The 16675-nt window shown below is 35.5% G+C and overlaps 1 protein-coding gene across 4 annotated transcripts in view; it reads left to right on the plus strand.

Annotated features, from left to right (window-relative positions):
- GLCE (glucuronic acid epimerase) overlaps window positions 1-16675 on the plus strand; it is an 82805-nt gene that overhangs the window by 54827 nt on the left and 11303 nt on the right. For 3 of the 4 annotated variants that reach the window (XM_014536313.1, XM_005862090.2, XM_014536312.1), the window contains exon 2: window positions 15948-16543. In XM_014536313.1, the coding sequence (XP_014391799.1) occupies window positions 15961-16543 (583 nt within the window). In that variant the 5' untranslated portion in view covers window positions 15948-15960. Of the gene's footprint in view, window positions 1-4343; window positions 4357-5840; window positions 5847-15947; window positions 16544-16675 lie in introns of those variants that run through there. The other variant, XM_014536311.1, reaches the window with a different exon arrangement.

The following is a 16675-nucleotide window of genomic DNA, read 5'->3' on the forward strand; positions in this document are numbered from 1 at the left end:
TCCATTGGTTATGCTTATATGGATGCATACAAGTCCTTCGGTTGATCTCTTACTCCCCTCCCTTCTGCCCCCCAACCCTCTCTGGCCTTCCCACTGCAGTTTGACAATCAGTTTGAGGCAGCTCTGCCTCTGTATCTATTATTGTTCAAAAGTTTGTAATGGTCTTTATTATCCATGAATGAGTGAGATCATGTGGTATTTTTCCTTCATTGACTGGCTTATTTCACTTAGCATAATGCTCTCCAGCTCCATCCATGCCGTTGCAAATTGTAAGAGTTCCTTCTTTTTTACAGCAGCATAGTATTCCATCGTGTAGATGTACCACAGTTTTCTAATCCATTCATCTACTGATGGGCACTTAGGCTGTTTCCAGATCTTAGCTATGGTGAATTGTGCTGCTATGAACATATGGGTGCATATATCCTTTCTGATTGGTGTTTCTGGTTTCTTGGGATATATTCCTAGAAGTGGGATCACAGGGTCAAATGGGAGTTCCATTTCCAGTTTTTTGAGGAAACTCCATACTGTCTTCCATAGTGGCTGCACCAGTCTGCATTCCCACCAGCAGTGCACAAGTGTTCCTTTTTCTCCACATCCTCTCCAGCACTTGTCGTTTGTTGATTTGTTGATGATAGCCATTCTGACAGGTGTGAGATGGTACCTCATTGTTGTTTTGATTTGCATCTCTCGGATGATTAGTGACTTTGAGCATGTTTTCATATGTCTCTTGGCTTTCTGAATGTCCTCTTTTGAAAGGTGTCTATTTAGATCCTTTGCCCATTTTTTGATTGGATTGTTTATCTTCTTTTTGTTAAGTTGTATGAGTTCCCTATAAATTTTGGAGATTAGGCCCTTATCAGATATGACGTTGGCAAATATGTTTTCCCACGCAGTGGGTTTTCTTGTTGTTTTGTTGATGGTTTCTTTTGCTGTGCAGAAGCTTTTTATTTTGATGTAGTCCCATTTGTTCATTTTCTCTTTAGTTTCAAGTGCCCTAGGAGCTGTATCAGTGAAGAAATTGCTTTGGCATATGTCTGAGATTTTGTTGCCTTTGGATTCTTCTAGAATTTTTATGGTTTCCTGTCGTACATTTAAGTCCTTTATCCATTTTGAGTTTATTTTTGTGTATGGTGTAAGTTGGTGGTCTAGTTTCATTTTCTTGCATATATCTGTCCAATTTTCCCAACACCATTTATTGAAGAGACTATCTTGGCTCCATTGTATGTTCTTGCCTCCTTTGTCAAATATTAATTGAGCATATTGGTTTGGGCTAATTTCTCATTTTTTAAACAATATTTGCCACAGTTAGAAGCCTAAAGCTTATAAAATGTGGATAACACTTTTAAATTCTATTTTGTAGATGAGAAATGTTATGCAATGTACTAGCAGTTTTTAAAAAACATGAAGCAGTGTGTGGGCTATGGTGAGGCTTATCACAGAAAGAAAATATATACATATATATGTATATTCGATATATGAAGTGTACATGATACACACAGATACATTTATGGAGAAGATAATTTCAATTTGGGAAGATATAGTTTTCTCTTTGCCAAATATTTGTAATTCAGATCTCACCTTTGTAAATAATCCCAGTACCAAGAATTGAAACTGTTTATGTAAATGTCCATGAAAACTTAGTTTCAACCCTTAGAAAATATATAGAAATGTATTTCTAAACATTAAGAAATACTATTTTGGATAAATTTTATCTCTACTTCAGGCACCTTATTTAAGTAAATGGAATTTGTGTTGTAATTTCCAGTTGTCTCAAATTTAAAAACCAACAGGAAGTATTTATACCCTTTGCTCAGCATGCAGTAAGGTCTTAAGTAGGAGTTGAATGAAAGTTCCTACAGTGCTGAAGTTAATTCGGTTTGGTAACCTTCCTATTTGCTTAGAAAATTGTACATCTGGGAAATCTTAGCTTAATTCACATTTATTGCTGATAAGATTTATATTTCATACCAATACATCATTCTGTGGAAAGGCAGATTGTATTTGTTTCTTGATTGCTGTTCTTATCAACATTTATGACATAAAAATTTCAGAAGCTTAGAGAAAGGTGTTCTTTTGAGGGGCAAAAGGGTGTACTTCTCTTGGGTTGCCTATTTGGAAAGTGCTAACATACCATATAATAGATGCATAGCAAAAAAAAAAAACATGTTGCTTAAATTAACTGATGTAGGAAGGTGATTATTTCTTTATTGATTTAAAAAAAGATACCACTTTATCCATAGACATTTTCCTTTGTTTGCCTACTGTATGGTGGGAACCAAAGTAAGTGTTCATTTAATCTTACAACTACTTTATAAAGTAGAAGGTCTTATCTCAGCTTTACAGATGAGAAATCAAGATTTGGAAAGTTTACCTAACTTGTCCAAGATTGTCCAGCTTACCAATATTCAAATTTAGGTCTATCAAACTCAAGAGCTCAGGTTTTTTCCAAAATATACTATCTCCTTTTTATTTTACTTAATTTATTAGTTTCTTCTATATTTTCATAGCCTTTATTACTCAAAATAAATCCTATAGAAATGCATTTTTCCTGACTAATTGTACACATTGTTTTAACAATTAGGTTTATTGAGGTACTAGAGGCCCGGTGCACAAAATTCATGCACTGGGAGGTGGGGGGAGCTGGCCCTCAGCCCAGCCTGTGCCCTGACCACTAGGGGGAAGCTCCTGCATTGAGCATCTATCTATACATCATAGTGACCGGTCGTTCTGCTGTTTGGTAAATTTGCATATTAGCCTTTTATTATATAGGATAATTTACACTCAATAAAATGCACTTCTTTTAGCCTGGCTGGTTTGGCTCAGTGATTAGAGCATTGGCCTGTGGACTGAAGAGTCTTGGATTCGATTCTTGTCAAGGGCGTGTGCCTTGGTTGCAGGCTCGATCCCTGGCCCCAGTCATGTGGGAGGCAAACAGTCGATGTATCTCTCACATCGATGTTTCTCTCTCTGTCTCTCCCCCTCCCTTCCATTCTCTCTCTCAAAAAAAAAAAAAAATCAATGGAAAAAATACCCTTTGGTGAGGATTAATAACAACAACAAAATGCACTTCTTTTAAAGTGTACAGTTAGCCCTAGCCGGCTTGGCTCAGTGGATAGAGCGTCAGCCTGTGGACTGAAGGGTCCCAGGTTCGATCCCGGCCAAGGGCACATGCCTGGGTTGCGGGCTCGATCCCCAGTAGGGGGTGTGCAGGAGGCAGCCGATCAATGATTCTCTCTCATCATTGATGTTTCTATCTCTCTCTCTCTCCTTCTCCCTTCCTCTCTGAAATCAATAAAGAAATATATTAAAATAATAATAATAATAAAGTGTACAGTTATGTGAGTTTTGACATATATATACATTCACGTAACCTGCACCACAACAATCAAAATCTGGAACATTTCCATTACCACCCCACCCCCTCACCCTTGCAAAGTCCCTCATGCCCCTTTATAGTCAGTTCCTTCCTGCCACTACTGATCTTACTTTTATCACTATAGTTTTGCTCTTTCCAGAATGTCACATAAATGGAATCATATGTTAAGTATTAACTTTATTTTAGGATTCATCTATGTTGTTATAGGTATCAGGTATCAGTTTATTGCTGAGTTGTATTTCATTGTATGAATGAATCACAATTTACCAATTGATAGACATTTGGGATTTTTCCTGTTGGTATTATTATAAATAAACTGCTATAAACATTTATGTTTATAACCTATTAATTATAGAATTTCTGGGTTAGTACGGCATTCTCGTGAGTGAGATCCTAAGAGATCCCTTAGTCTTAGATAATCTAAAAGGAGACTTGTCACTGAGGGCTCTGAGCCCTCTTAGAAATTGGGGACGAAAAACATGTTGACTGTTTTCAAAATTTGGAGGTACTATATGACATTTAGGACATACTTTTTAATTTCGCATACTGTAAAAGTAGAAAGATAAATTATATGAAATGAAGTACAATGAAAATGTAGCATAATGGCAAACACTGAACTAAGAGTTCAAAAATTGAATTCTAGTCCTTTAATCTGGTTTCAGTTTCCAGGTCTCTCTTATTAGACTTTGGACAGATTTTTACTTTGAACAAACTAGTAATCCTCTGCAAGGAGCAAAATAAAACTAACATTTCCACTTTCTTTTTAATCCTCACCTGAGAATTTTTTTTTTTTTAATTTTAGAGAGAAAGAGAGATCAATGTGAGAAAGAAACATATCAGGGGATTGAACCCACAACCTAAGTATGTGCCCTGACAGGGAATTGAACCCGCAATCTTTTTGGTGTACGGGACCATGCTGCAACCAACTGAGCCACCTGACCAGGGCCCACAATTTTCAGATATATACATTATTTCATTTAGTTCTCAAATCTACCCTATCTGGAAAAGGAGATAATACACACTTTGTAGATATGAGAAGTATATGTGATAGTCTCTTTCTCTCCTTCCCTTTTAACAAAGGTCCCTCTGTTTCCTGCCCTGCTATTCTGTTAACTGTTAAGAGAAATCTAAAATGTGGGTGCTAACCTTATCTTTTTTTTAATTGCAAAGATTATATAGCGCAGAAAGCTGGTATATTAGATGTTTCCTTTTATCATAAACATTAGAAAAACAATAAGTCAACTAGCAAATAGAATTCACAGTATAATCTAACAACCTGACAGATTGTTCTCACATAATTCTTGTTAGCACATTCTCTCAGTTATTTTTTTCCCAATGTGATACTTTCTGCATTGCTTTGTGAAGTAGCTCAGAAATGCATTCTACTGTTTCTGTGCTAAAAATTAGCCCAGTCACTTCTCACATTTAGGAATCAGTGTGGGCACTGATTTCTTCACATACAGCTTCTGTATGGCCAAGACTATCTCTTTATGCCTTATGATTGTTTAAAATTACTATAAGCAACCGACTTGATGAACCTTTCCCCTTTTGTCATTCCTGTTTTGCAGGATTGCACCAAACTTGATAAAACATTATCAGCAGCTATTTTGTAGAACTTCTTAGGCTAGTTCTACCAATTTGTATTGTAAATCCCCCTGTCCAGGGCCATGCAGAGTAAACACATCATTAGGTTTTCTTTCTCCAGACTTTCCTAATGAGGGGAGAAATCTCACACAGCTGGAAAAGCATGGGGCTCCTTTTTGAACTGATTTATTTACATAGCATATGCTTAGTTTAACACATTGCTTAGAAGAAGCAGACACTTTTTTTAGTTAAGTACTATACAAATACTTCAAAGAACATTTTAGCTACACTATAATTGTTTAGCTTTTCTGGATACAAAGCTGCTCTTTGCTCTCTGCCCTAGTTCTTTATATTATTGCTTTAAATGTGAGAGAGAATTAAGCTGAATACATTTATAAGCTGTTTTCAGAAACATTTTCGTTTCAGAAGTTGCTGCATAATACTAGTAGTTTAAGATGTCTGCACAAACCAAGGACAAATCATTGTGCTCTGATCTAGTCAGTAAGAAAGTAAATTGGTGACTTGGAGCCAGATAATATGCTATTGTGGTCAGATGTAAAGAACCTTCACTTTGCAGCCAGATAAATCTAGGTTTAAATCCCACTATATGCTTGCTAATAATTTTTTTCCCAGCAGAGTTAAAACTACTCAGTTTTCTCAACTACTATATGCTGGTGATAATAAGAGCTTCTTCTTAGGGTTTGATTTCAGTAACTAAAGTATGTACAGCACCTGGCATATGGTAAAACTACTCATTAAATTTTTCCTTTCCCTGTAACCTTTCCTCCTACCCCTTCAAAAACTAAACAAAACTAACACTTTTATTCTTCAAATGTGGTTTTTAAAAAACCTAATATGTCTCATGCAGGTTTGAGGGTAGATTAGGGTAGCAGGGGTGGACCTACCCATGCAGTGCTGGGGATGATTTTCAGCAAAGCTCTGGACTAGGGAAAACTAGGTTGCCATATTAGGTAATACAAGCCAATGGATTAGTTTGAAACTATACATGACTATAAACACTGTGACTAGATACATACCTTCTGTATGCCTGAATAAACACATTTCGATTTAATATTTGAGGATTACCTACAATGGATAAGACATTCTACTGAGAGATGATATGCTCTTATGCCCTTCTTTCTTTCCTTTTCTTTTTGGGCCACAACACAAACGTGGTGACTGAGGCTTCAGTATTTTTATTGGGCCATAGTGTGATGTAAAAAGATAGAAAGCACCTAGATCCTTAATGATGTAGGTGTTCATTAGCTCCAGACTACCTACTTCTGAGTTTTGTCAACTGAAAGATGTTATTGCCAATTCAACAGCAACAGGAGCCCCCAATTTGAAGTGCATTGAAGGGGGAGAGACTTTATGTAGTGCAAATAGTTCGATTATGATATAGCTCAGCTATGACAGCTCAATAGTGATATATCATGGTTGGAACACCACGGCTGTGAGACAGCTCAGGTGAGAAGGCCCCAGTGTTACAGCTCTGCTCCACTCCTGCATGACTGCTCCATTTCCAGCTCTGATGTCACATCTCTACCTGGGGAAACACAGTTTGAAGGAAACTTAAAGGACATTCCAGTGAGGCAGAAGTAGCTTGCTTATATAGACACTAGTGCCCACTCCCAGTCTCTGATTGGTGCATTCTCATACAAATGAGGGTTTCAAATCCTTTGTGTTTGATTGGTCCAAAAAGCACTATCCTAATTGGTCAGAATGGAGCTGCTCTGATTGATTGGTGAATATACAAATGAGGATATAGTTGTGCAGCTCCCTGTGGATGGGGAAAGTCTCAGTCCTATTGATTGAAATACCATTCTAGGAGTTCTCTTATAAGGGTTGGCTCAGAGAGCAGGTACACAGTGTTAAGAGGTTTGACAGCCCAGTCTGTGGCTTTTCCTTGAAATGCAACATGTGTGAGAGACTTCTGCAAACAATGGTTGCTAGACTCTGATTATGAATTTGAGCTCAATTAACAAAGAGGAGTCCTTTTTAGCAGGTATATTCTTCTCAAGGTCAACAGTTTAATTTACTGTTGTGAAAATAACAATGGCTTAAACACATAAGGATATTTTTTCTGGTGTCTGCTAATAGCAGAACCTAATCCTAACAGATTCTGATACCATTCTGGCTATAGGTATTTGATTCCCTATAACCCTACCTCCAGTCACTATTAAAATGACTAATATATCTAAAAATAGTACACCAGCACTGAAACATGGAAAAGGGGTGTTTATATACCTGAAATATAGAAATGTCAAGAAATTTCTATTAGAAATAATCTAGATATTCCCACTGAAAGAAACTAGAACTCTTTCAAGAATGGCTGTTTCATGGGTTCATCCATGATAACCCTGGATATCTTGTCATACAAGAAAGCAGGAAAGCTATCAGAAACTACTTAAAAATAGAATTATCATATGATCAACAATTCTACTTCTGGGTATTTGTCCCAAAAGAATTGAAAACATGGTGTTGAAAAGATATTTGTACACCCATGTTTATTGCAACATTATTCTCAATAGTCAAGAGATGGTAGCAATCTAAGTATCCATCAGTTGATAAATAAAGAAGCAAAATGTGGTATATACATACAATTGAATACTAATCAGCCTTAAAAAGGAAGGAATTTCTGGCATGTGCTACAACATGGATGAAACAAGAATATACCAAGTGAAATAGGCCAATCACACAAAGACAAATATTATATGATTTCACTGATATCAGATACTTAATGTAGTCAAAAGCATAAACACAGAAAGTAGATTGGTTGTTACTATAGATTGGTAAGGTGAGAAGAATAGAGAGTTAATGTTTAATGCTTAATGAGTTTCAGTTTTATAAGATGAGAGTTATGGAGATAAATGGTAGTGATAGTAGCACAACATTATGAATATTTAATACCACTTAATTGTACACTTAAAGTGGTTAAGAGGATATATTTTATGTTATGTGTATTTTACCACAATTTTCTTTTTAATTGGGGAGAAAAAAGAAAGTTAGCTTCCACACTCGAGTAATAGAAAACAGCAGGTGGTCTCAGCTCTCCTTGCAAATACAGCACAGTACCACAGTGTACCTTTCCCAGCTTCTATACCGTTAACATTCTCTATTAGATGGGTCTCCTTTATTTCTATAGTTGGAAGTTTTTCATTTTTGTTTTGTTTGTTTTTTCCTTTCGTGGCAATGGATATGAGAATAGCAGAGAAAGCTAAACTATTGGGTTAAGTTGTTTCAAAGCAGATTTGTTTTGAGTAACTGAGCAGATAAACTTGAGCTTTGATGCCACAGATAATTTTCATTCTGAGGGTAATTACAGGCAGTCTATATCCAATATTATACATTCTTGCCAGAAATTACACTAAGTAGAAAAAAAGGTTAAAACATTTAACCTGGGTTGTAGTTTTGTGGGGGGTTTTGTTTTTGGTTTTTTTGGGTGGTTTTTGTTTTTGTTTTGCCCCTGCCTAATTAAGACAATCATGAAATAAAAATATTTTTACCTTAAGATTTATACTTTTTACAGCCTCCCTTTTTATACTAATGCTAGTTACTCTGACATATACTGCCACCTTGGGATTTTTAGAACACCAACACATTATTTTCAAAGCCTCAAATTAACATGGACTGATGAAACTGTTATTATGCTCCATTTCTGTCTCTAGAGAAAGGTTTTGTTTTAACAAGCCACCCCAGAGCATCATGATAATTATCAGCAGAAATGAAGCTTTGTTATGCATTTGTAAGTTATTGCTGGATTTGTGGGGCCAGTGGGATCCTATTTTCAAGGGCTTAATTATTCTAATCTACCTAGAGACCGGGTAGCTTTATTGGACTGTATATACTTAAATATTCATAATTATGAGTCATTTCTACTATTTCCTTATATTAATATGGCATGCAGTTACACTGTTGAATTTGAAGACAATTCAAAAATACTAATAAATTTTTAGAATACTAGATAACTTTTCCTAAAATCATATTTTACCTTTGCAAGCTATTAATTCAAGGTCAGAATTCATCTTTGTCTGGAATAAGACCTGTAAATGTTTGAGTTCAATTCACAACTGGTAACCTATTATAAATTCGAATATTTTCTTAGGGAAGGTAGTATTCAGTGTCAGAAATACAATATATATCTGCTCAAAGATACCCTATGACATGTCAGTTAGAACACAAGGTTTGGAATCAAACAAACTTGAATTCAAATCTCAAGTGAACTATCAAGTAATCTTGTGACCTAGGGTAAATTACTTAACATCACATAGCTTCAGTTTTATCATCTGTAAAATAGAAGAAATACAATTTTTAATCAGGTTTAAATTCTCATTTATTTTGGCTTTGTTCCTGTCCTCTTCTTTAGTGAAGCTATTGTGGACTATTGTACCTTAGCCTCTTCATTTCTGAAATGTAAATCATATAATATACCATATACTCCCTATTCAATTTCTTTGGGATGTGTACCTAGAAATATAATCTTATTTGATGCATTATAGGCCACTTGTATCAAAGATTACTTTAACTTTTGTTATTCTAAAAAATGGGCACTAGCAAAATTCCCTTCTCAGTTTGTCCTTTATTGTAATTGCCAGAGAATACTGCTTGTTTACATTATTAGAAGAGGCCTGACCACCAGAAATATTAGGCAGTTCTCCTTTGAATTAGAGCTATCACAGAATGCTTAACCATTTGTGTAATTTAAATCTTGGTCTATCAAACAGTAAACAGATGGAACATTACTAAGAGCAGTAATTAAATTGTAAATCTGTTTTAAAGAGTTGGCCTGTATACAGCGTCACAATCCATATTCTATTGTATCCATTATGTTCATTTTTATTTGGATTATGATTTCAGAATACCCAAATATGGGAAAGAAAACAAAGTTATCTATTTTAAATGTCTGTTATTTTTAAAATTGCATACTTAACATTGTTCGTTCATTCACCAAATCTATATTGAATGCCTCCGGTGAACCAGGCACATTTCTAGCCGCTGGGGATCCAGGAGAAACAAAATCCTAGTCCTAGTGGGATTTAAATTCTAAATTGGAGATGGCTAATAATCTAAGTATGTATATATAGTATCAAGTGGTCATACATGCTAAGAAGGAAAATAAAGCTGGAGAATGTCAGGGTGAGAACTGCTATTTTAGGTAGGGTGGTCAGAAATGGTCTCTTTGACCTGTTGCCCCTTAAGCAGGGACCTGAAGAAATAAGGGAGCAAGCTACTGGATATTTGGGGAAACAGTACCAGGCAGAAGGAATAGCAAGTGCAAATACTTGTCTGTCAATCTTCTACTCATTCCACCTTGAAGCTTTCCTCAACACGTTACAAAGTTAAGGGACAGTAACAGGCTTCCTCCTTTATGTTTCATACCAAATTTATGTAACCTTTTTTACAGTTTTTGTCTCATAACATTTTCTATATACATAGTCAGATTGATTATCTATTGAGCAACTCCTATTCCTTTTATTTACTTGGTACCAAAGAATTATAACAAATGTAAATTGTTAGATATATAAGTAATTAAAGAATGAGCAAGCAAGCTTTGGTCTACATTATTCAGAGGAAAGAAAAAGCCAATGATTTCTTTCAATGAAATCTTGTACAAATTTATCTTAAGGTTGCTCTTAACTGAAATATGACCTTCATATTTTAAAAATTCATGGTGATATTCACATTTTTAATGTTTATTGAATCACTCTAGTGGTTATTTGAAATATTCTGTTAAGAAAATGAATTTGAAAAGTAAATTATCACAGAAGAGTTCTTTGAATTGCAGATCGTTTTAGAAGAGAACAATTTGTTCTCCCAAAGAAAAACTAAGTTATATTTTGTTTTCCCTAATTTTTATCTATTTCTGCAAAATTTTTCCAGTTTCTTTATGATCTTACTGAATGTTATTTTCTGTTGTAGATTTCCACAGTTACTAAAATCAAATTTTATTGCATTATGTTTCTAATAAAATAAATCTTTAGGGTCAGCAATAGATGAGGTTTCAAAGTTTTTTATTTATGGGGTTTTTTAACTTTTTTTGTAACTTGAAAGGTTAATCTAGTTCATAGATGTGGCAAAGGCTTTAAAGTTAAGTAGGAAGCTTATCACCACTCAGCAGAAAACCCTCGTTTTAGCTCTTAAAGTTACTATCATTTATACTTAGCAAAATGTCAATGCAGGCTACTTTTTGAAATTTGAAAGTTTCTATGGTCAGTTTTCTACAATTTGAGCAACATTATAATAAAATGTTCACATTTACCTTTAGATAAGCCTGATTTGGTAGTTAATACCACATGCCAATATCAGGGTTTTCTTTCTCTCCATCCTCCTCCTATCTCACCAATCTCTCCCTCTTCTCCAAAAATGTCAGTGCCTGTTTTGAAAGCTAAATACTTATACACGTTTTTAACTTAAAATTTATTCTTATTCCTTTTAACATTTTAACAATATTTCTTTGACCTTTTTAATTTTCAATTTATACAGTTAAAAACAACAAATATCATGAAAATTAGAAAATACGCTTTTTTTTACTAAAGTGAGATCATACTATATTGCTGTTTTATAACCTCCTTTTTTTTATTTAACAGTATCTCTCCATATGTCCTTCCATCTTTCCTTCTTATCAAGTCCATAGTCAAATTTCCTGGTGTAGGACAAATTTTCACATCTGGTTGTTATATGTCTTCTCTCTCTCTCTCTCTCTCTCTCTCTCTCTCTCTCTCTCTCATTGAATCTAGTACCCTTTTTCTTTGTATGCCACTAAACTTATTGAGGAGACAGGGCTAGCTCTCCTGCAGGATGTTTTACCTTCTAAATGTATCTGGTTGCTCCCATACTTAACTTGTTCCTCTATACCTTGTATTTCCTATTAACTAGAAGTTAAATCTTAAGGCCCGAGAGATTTAAGTTAAACATTTTTGGTTGGGCTATGTGATAGGTTATGTACTTTTTATTTTAACTCATCAAGAGACACTGTATCTGCAGAGAACAGACTGACAGCTGTCAGGGGGAGTGAGGGCTGAGTGAGATAGGTGAGGGTACTAAGCAAAGAAAAAAAAAAGGGAGATTCATGGACACAGACAACAGTATGATGATTGCCAGAGGAAAGGGGGGTGGAGGGAGGTATAAGTGGGGATAGGAGGATAAATGGTGATGGAAGGAGAACACACAATACAATATACAGATGTATTGTAGAATTGTATACCTGAAACATGTATACTTTTATTAACCAATGTCACCGCAATAAATTCAATTTTTTTTAAAAAGAGGCAGTATCTAGATGAGTCACCATTAATGAGACTGAATTTGATCGCTGAATTAGGGTAATGACCATTTGATCCTTCACTGTAGCATTTCATCTTTCTCTTTGTGACTAGAAAACAATACATTTGGTGTTACTTTGCACAGTATGAATCTCTATGTCCCTATCAAACATACCTTACTCTAATATTTGCCTAAATTAGTAATTTAATGAGGGCGCCCATAATTTTTTTATTTAAAAAATTTTTTCTACTTTATTAGCCACAATTTTTCTATAAAATAGGATTTTTTAACATATGAGGCTATTGGTTTGGTCATCTTAATTCTCACAACTCTGACTAGTGGGGAAGGGGACCTTTCAGGCTCATTCCTGTCCTGTGTCTTTTTGCTATGATACTACTTTTCTAAATTATGGAAACATTTAAACATAAAAGTATAGAGAAAAATACAGTGAACCTCCAAGGTATTTTTCAGCCTCAGTAATTATCAATATATTTCTAATCACCTTTTATTTGACCTCTTCAACTTTTTTTGATTTCTGGATTATGATTTCATTGATATTTGAAAAGTTTTCTGTTATGGCAAGGCCCCAGACCTGGAATCATCCATTTCTCTAAGAAGCCCTGATTGCTTTGATTGAGGAATGGTATCAGATAAAATCTGGGCATAAAGGTTATTGAAAGTTTTTAACTTCGATTTTTCTTTACTTTCCCCTCATGTGCCTCATCATAATGGTAGCCTACTTTTTACCAGGAGGATTACTCTCACCGGAGTCGTGGAGAATGGGCACTTCTCAAAGATGCAACAAAAAGCTTTATATTTCTGTTTTAATTGGTCTACGTTTTAGGTATAGCTGACAAATGATTCAAATTTTGGCAGGTAAATGTTTTTAATAAAGGACCTTTTTCTGAAATAAACACCATTTATTATCAGTTTATCTGTACCACAATATAAGGAAATTCTCAATGCATAAATATATTACTTCTGAAGGTTTGCTTATGTCACGCTGTATTTTCTTTTTTGTGTGTTTTTTTAGTATTCAACACATTTTCTCATACTAATAATGCAGATGATAAAATGTTATTGAATTCTAGCTCTTAAAACCTGTATTATTTCCAAGATTAAAGCCATATCTTTGCCTTCTTTTCCTCCTGATGCTCTGATGAAATAAAATGTATAGAAATAAGAAGTGAAGAAGCCAATAACAATAAATAGGAAGACTCCCCAAGAGTAATAATTGAACAGATTTCTGGATCTCTTTTCGAGTACAAGAAGGCACAAGTATATCCCTCATCTCACCTCCCATACCTCTCTCACCCCTGCACTTGGACTACAGATAGCTGGCATGAACCCAGGCAAAGCACCAGACAGATCTTTTTTTAGAGAAATTGTACTAAGGCTTCTTGAGTACAAGTTATGTCCCCAGAACAAAAGAAAAAGCCATCTTTATTCTGGCATTTACAGGGCCTGCTGGCTCCCCACCTACACATCCTAAAGGAACACTGTATACCTAGCCCACACAGAGACCCCCTCAGGAGAGCCATTTCACCAAAAAAACAAAAACAAAAACAAAACCAGACCATCTTGACAGTAACAGAGAAAATTTATGTTGGCTAATGAGTCATTTAGGCCCAAATATGAATGAGTAACCAGAGATCACCAGGCATGTGAGGAAAACTAATGGCATGAAAGAGAGACTAAAATAATCAGAAAAATGCCACTGGAGAAAATAGAGGTAACCAGAGATAACTTTATAAAAGAGAAACTAATATACTCAAAGCTACAAGAAGATACATTGATTAAACAAGAATAAGAGGACACCAGTTTTCAGATTGAAAGGACACATCAAGTATTGAAATAGTGATGCAGACATAATACTGTAACACATGAACCTGCACAATTCCTAGGATAAAAGATCCAGAGAAAAGTCATGTACAAAGTGACAAGTATCAGTCTGAAATCAAATCTCTCATCAGTAACCTTTAATGCTTTAAGACAGTAAAATATTGCCTACAACATTTGGAAAGAAAATACAGTACAGTGCAACCAGGGATTCTATATCCTGCCAAACTATTCATGAAAGGTGAGAGCAGAATAAAGTTGTTTTCAGACAGGCAAGGACTCAAAGTTAACTTTCTTGGAATTAAAAGAAGTAAATGGATTGCACATTCACCATCAACCTTCTTGTAAAACAGAAATTCATTGTGTATTTTTTCATTAAACATTTTCATTTTGGGCTTTTTGTTTTTTTTAATCTCATTGGTGCCAAAAGAGTTTATTGAGAGGAAAAAGGGAAGGAGGATTGCAAACAATAAAATAAGTAGTTATGGATTTATACCACAGAATAAATGACAGAGCTACCATGGCAAACAGCAATGAGACCATTCCCTTTACTCTTAGCAGGCTGAAATATTCCATATATTGCACATAAATAACTTATAATTTTTCATATTTCTCAATGACCCCAGCAACAGGCAACCTGGGACCGCTTACATATAATCACAACTGGCTGGTACACTATATGGCCAGCAGGGACAACAGCATCAAATTCTTCTCCCGTCATGACTGGAATGACATGATCTGGCTTATATTCAAAAGCATCATTCTGACCGCTGTGTTGAAAATAGACTTGGAGGTAGAATAGTAGAGCAAGGATAGAAGCACAGAGACTAGTTTGGACATCATTGCTGTATTCCACATGAAAAATTACAGTGGCTCTGATTTGGTGGTAATAGTAGTAACAGAAAAGAGGTCAGATTCTGGGCATAATTTGAAGGTAGAGCCAATAGGATTTCCTGACTGATTGGATATGGGGTGAGCAACAAAGGAGTCAAGATTTATGGTCTGAGCAGTAAGAAATGAGGAACAGATTGAGGGAAAAGATTAGAAGTTAAGTTTTGGGTGTTATATTTCAGAAGTCTATTTGACCTCCAAGTAAAGATGTCAATTGTTGGATTGGAACTTAAGTATATATGTCTGCAGTTCTGAAGAAGGACTGACCTGGAGATAGAATTTTGGGAGTATATGAATTGTATTTAAAGCTATGGGATTGGGTGAGATCTCCTAGAAGTGAGTACAGATAAAGAAGATGTTTGAGGACTAGGACCCTATGGCACTCCCAACATTTTAGTTTTAGGGTGATGAGAAGGAATGATTGAAGATGACTGAGGAGGAGCAGCCACTGGGGTGTAAGGAGAACCAAGACAGAATGTTGCCCTAGAAGCCAAGGAATCATTGACTGTTTTATACTGTGAAGAGGTCAAGTAGGATGAGCACTAAAAATTCACTGTTGGATTTGGCCACATGGATGTTGGCATTTACCTTAATAAGACCTGTTATGTGTTTAAACAGCTACTAAGATATTGAGACAAAAATATGTATTAAGTTGTTTGGGCCCAACTACTTAATAAATGGAACTATTAGATATTTCTTTGGGCCTATAGGCTCTGTGAAAAAATTACTGTGATACAAATGGAGCTACAAACAGAAAGTTTGAGAATCTCTGCTTTAGAGGGTCGTGCCAAGTGAGCATTTTAAGGGGAAAGCACCTCTTGCCTTTTCTTTATCATGCCAGAAACTTTGAGTTTGTAATTTTAAATCTAATTAGATTACATGCAATTAATAAAATTTCCTTAATGTGGTAATTCAGCATAAAAAATAAAGCCTTATCTTGTGAAATATCAGTAGTAATACATTTTTGCATGAATTTTTCTTCTTGATTCCATAGGTATGGTCTGAATATGCGTTGCTTGGCAGCTCGGGTCAACTATAAGACTTTGATTATCATCTGCGCACTCTTCACTTTGGTCACAGTACTTTTGTGGAATAAGTGTTCCAGCGACAAAGCGATCCAGTTTCCACGGCACCTGGGTAGTGGCTTCAGAGTGGATGGATTAGAAAAAAGAGCAGCAGCATCTGAGAGTAACAACTATGTGAACCATCTGGCCAAACAGTCCGAGGAGGCATTTCTTCAGGAACAGCAGAAAGCACCCCCTGTCGCTGGGGGCTTCAATAGCAATGGGGGAAGCAAGGTGTTAGGACTCAAATATGAAGAAATTGACTGTCTCATAAATGATGACCACACAATTAAAGGGAGACGAGAGGGGAATGAAATCTTTCTTCCATTCAGTTGGATAGAGAAATATTTTGATGTTTATGGAAAGGTAGTTCAGTATGATGGCTATGATAGGTTTGAATTCTCTCATAGCTATTCCAAAGTCTATGCACAAAGAGCTCCTTATCACCCTGATGGTGTGTTTATGTCCTTTGAAGGCTACAACGTGGAAGTCCGAGACAGAGTCAAGTGCATAAGTGGGGTAGAAGGTTGGTATCTCTGCTCCACTGCATTTTTCTATCCTGATTGTGTTGGGGAATAAGATACTATAGGTATTAATTATATAGCAAGTACATACATAATTTACCATCAAGAGACCTTTCATCACTCTGACTTAGCAC

Source organism: Myotis brandtii, unplaced genomic scaffold (assembly GCF_000412655.1).
Source record: "Myotis brandtii unplaced genomic scaffold, ASM41265v1 scaffold160, whole genome shotgun sequence".
In the NCBI taxonomy this organism is placed as follows: domain Eukaryota; kingdom Metazoa; phylum Chordata; class Mammalia; order Chiroptera; family Vespertilionidae; genus Myotis; species Myotis brandtii.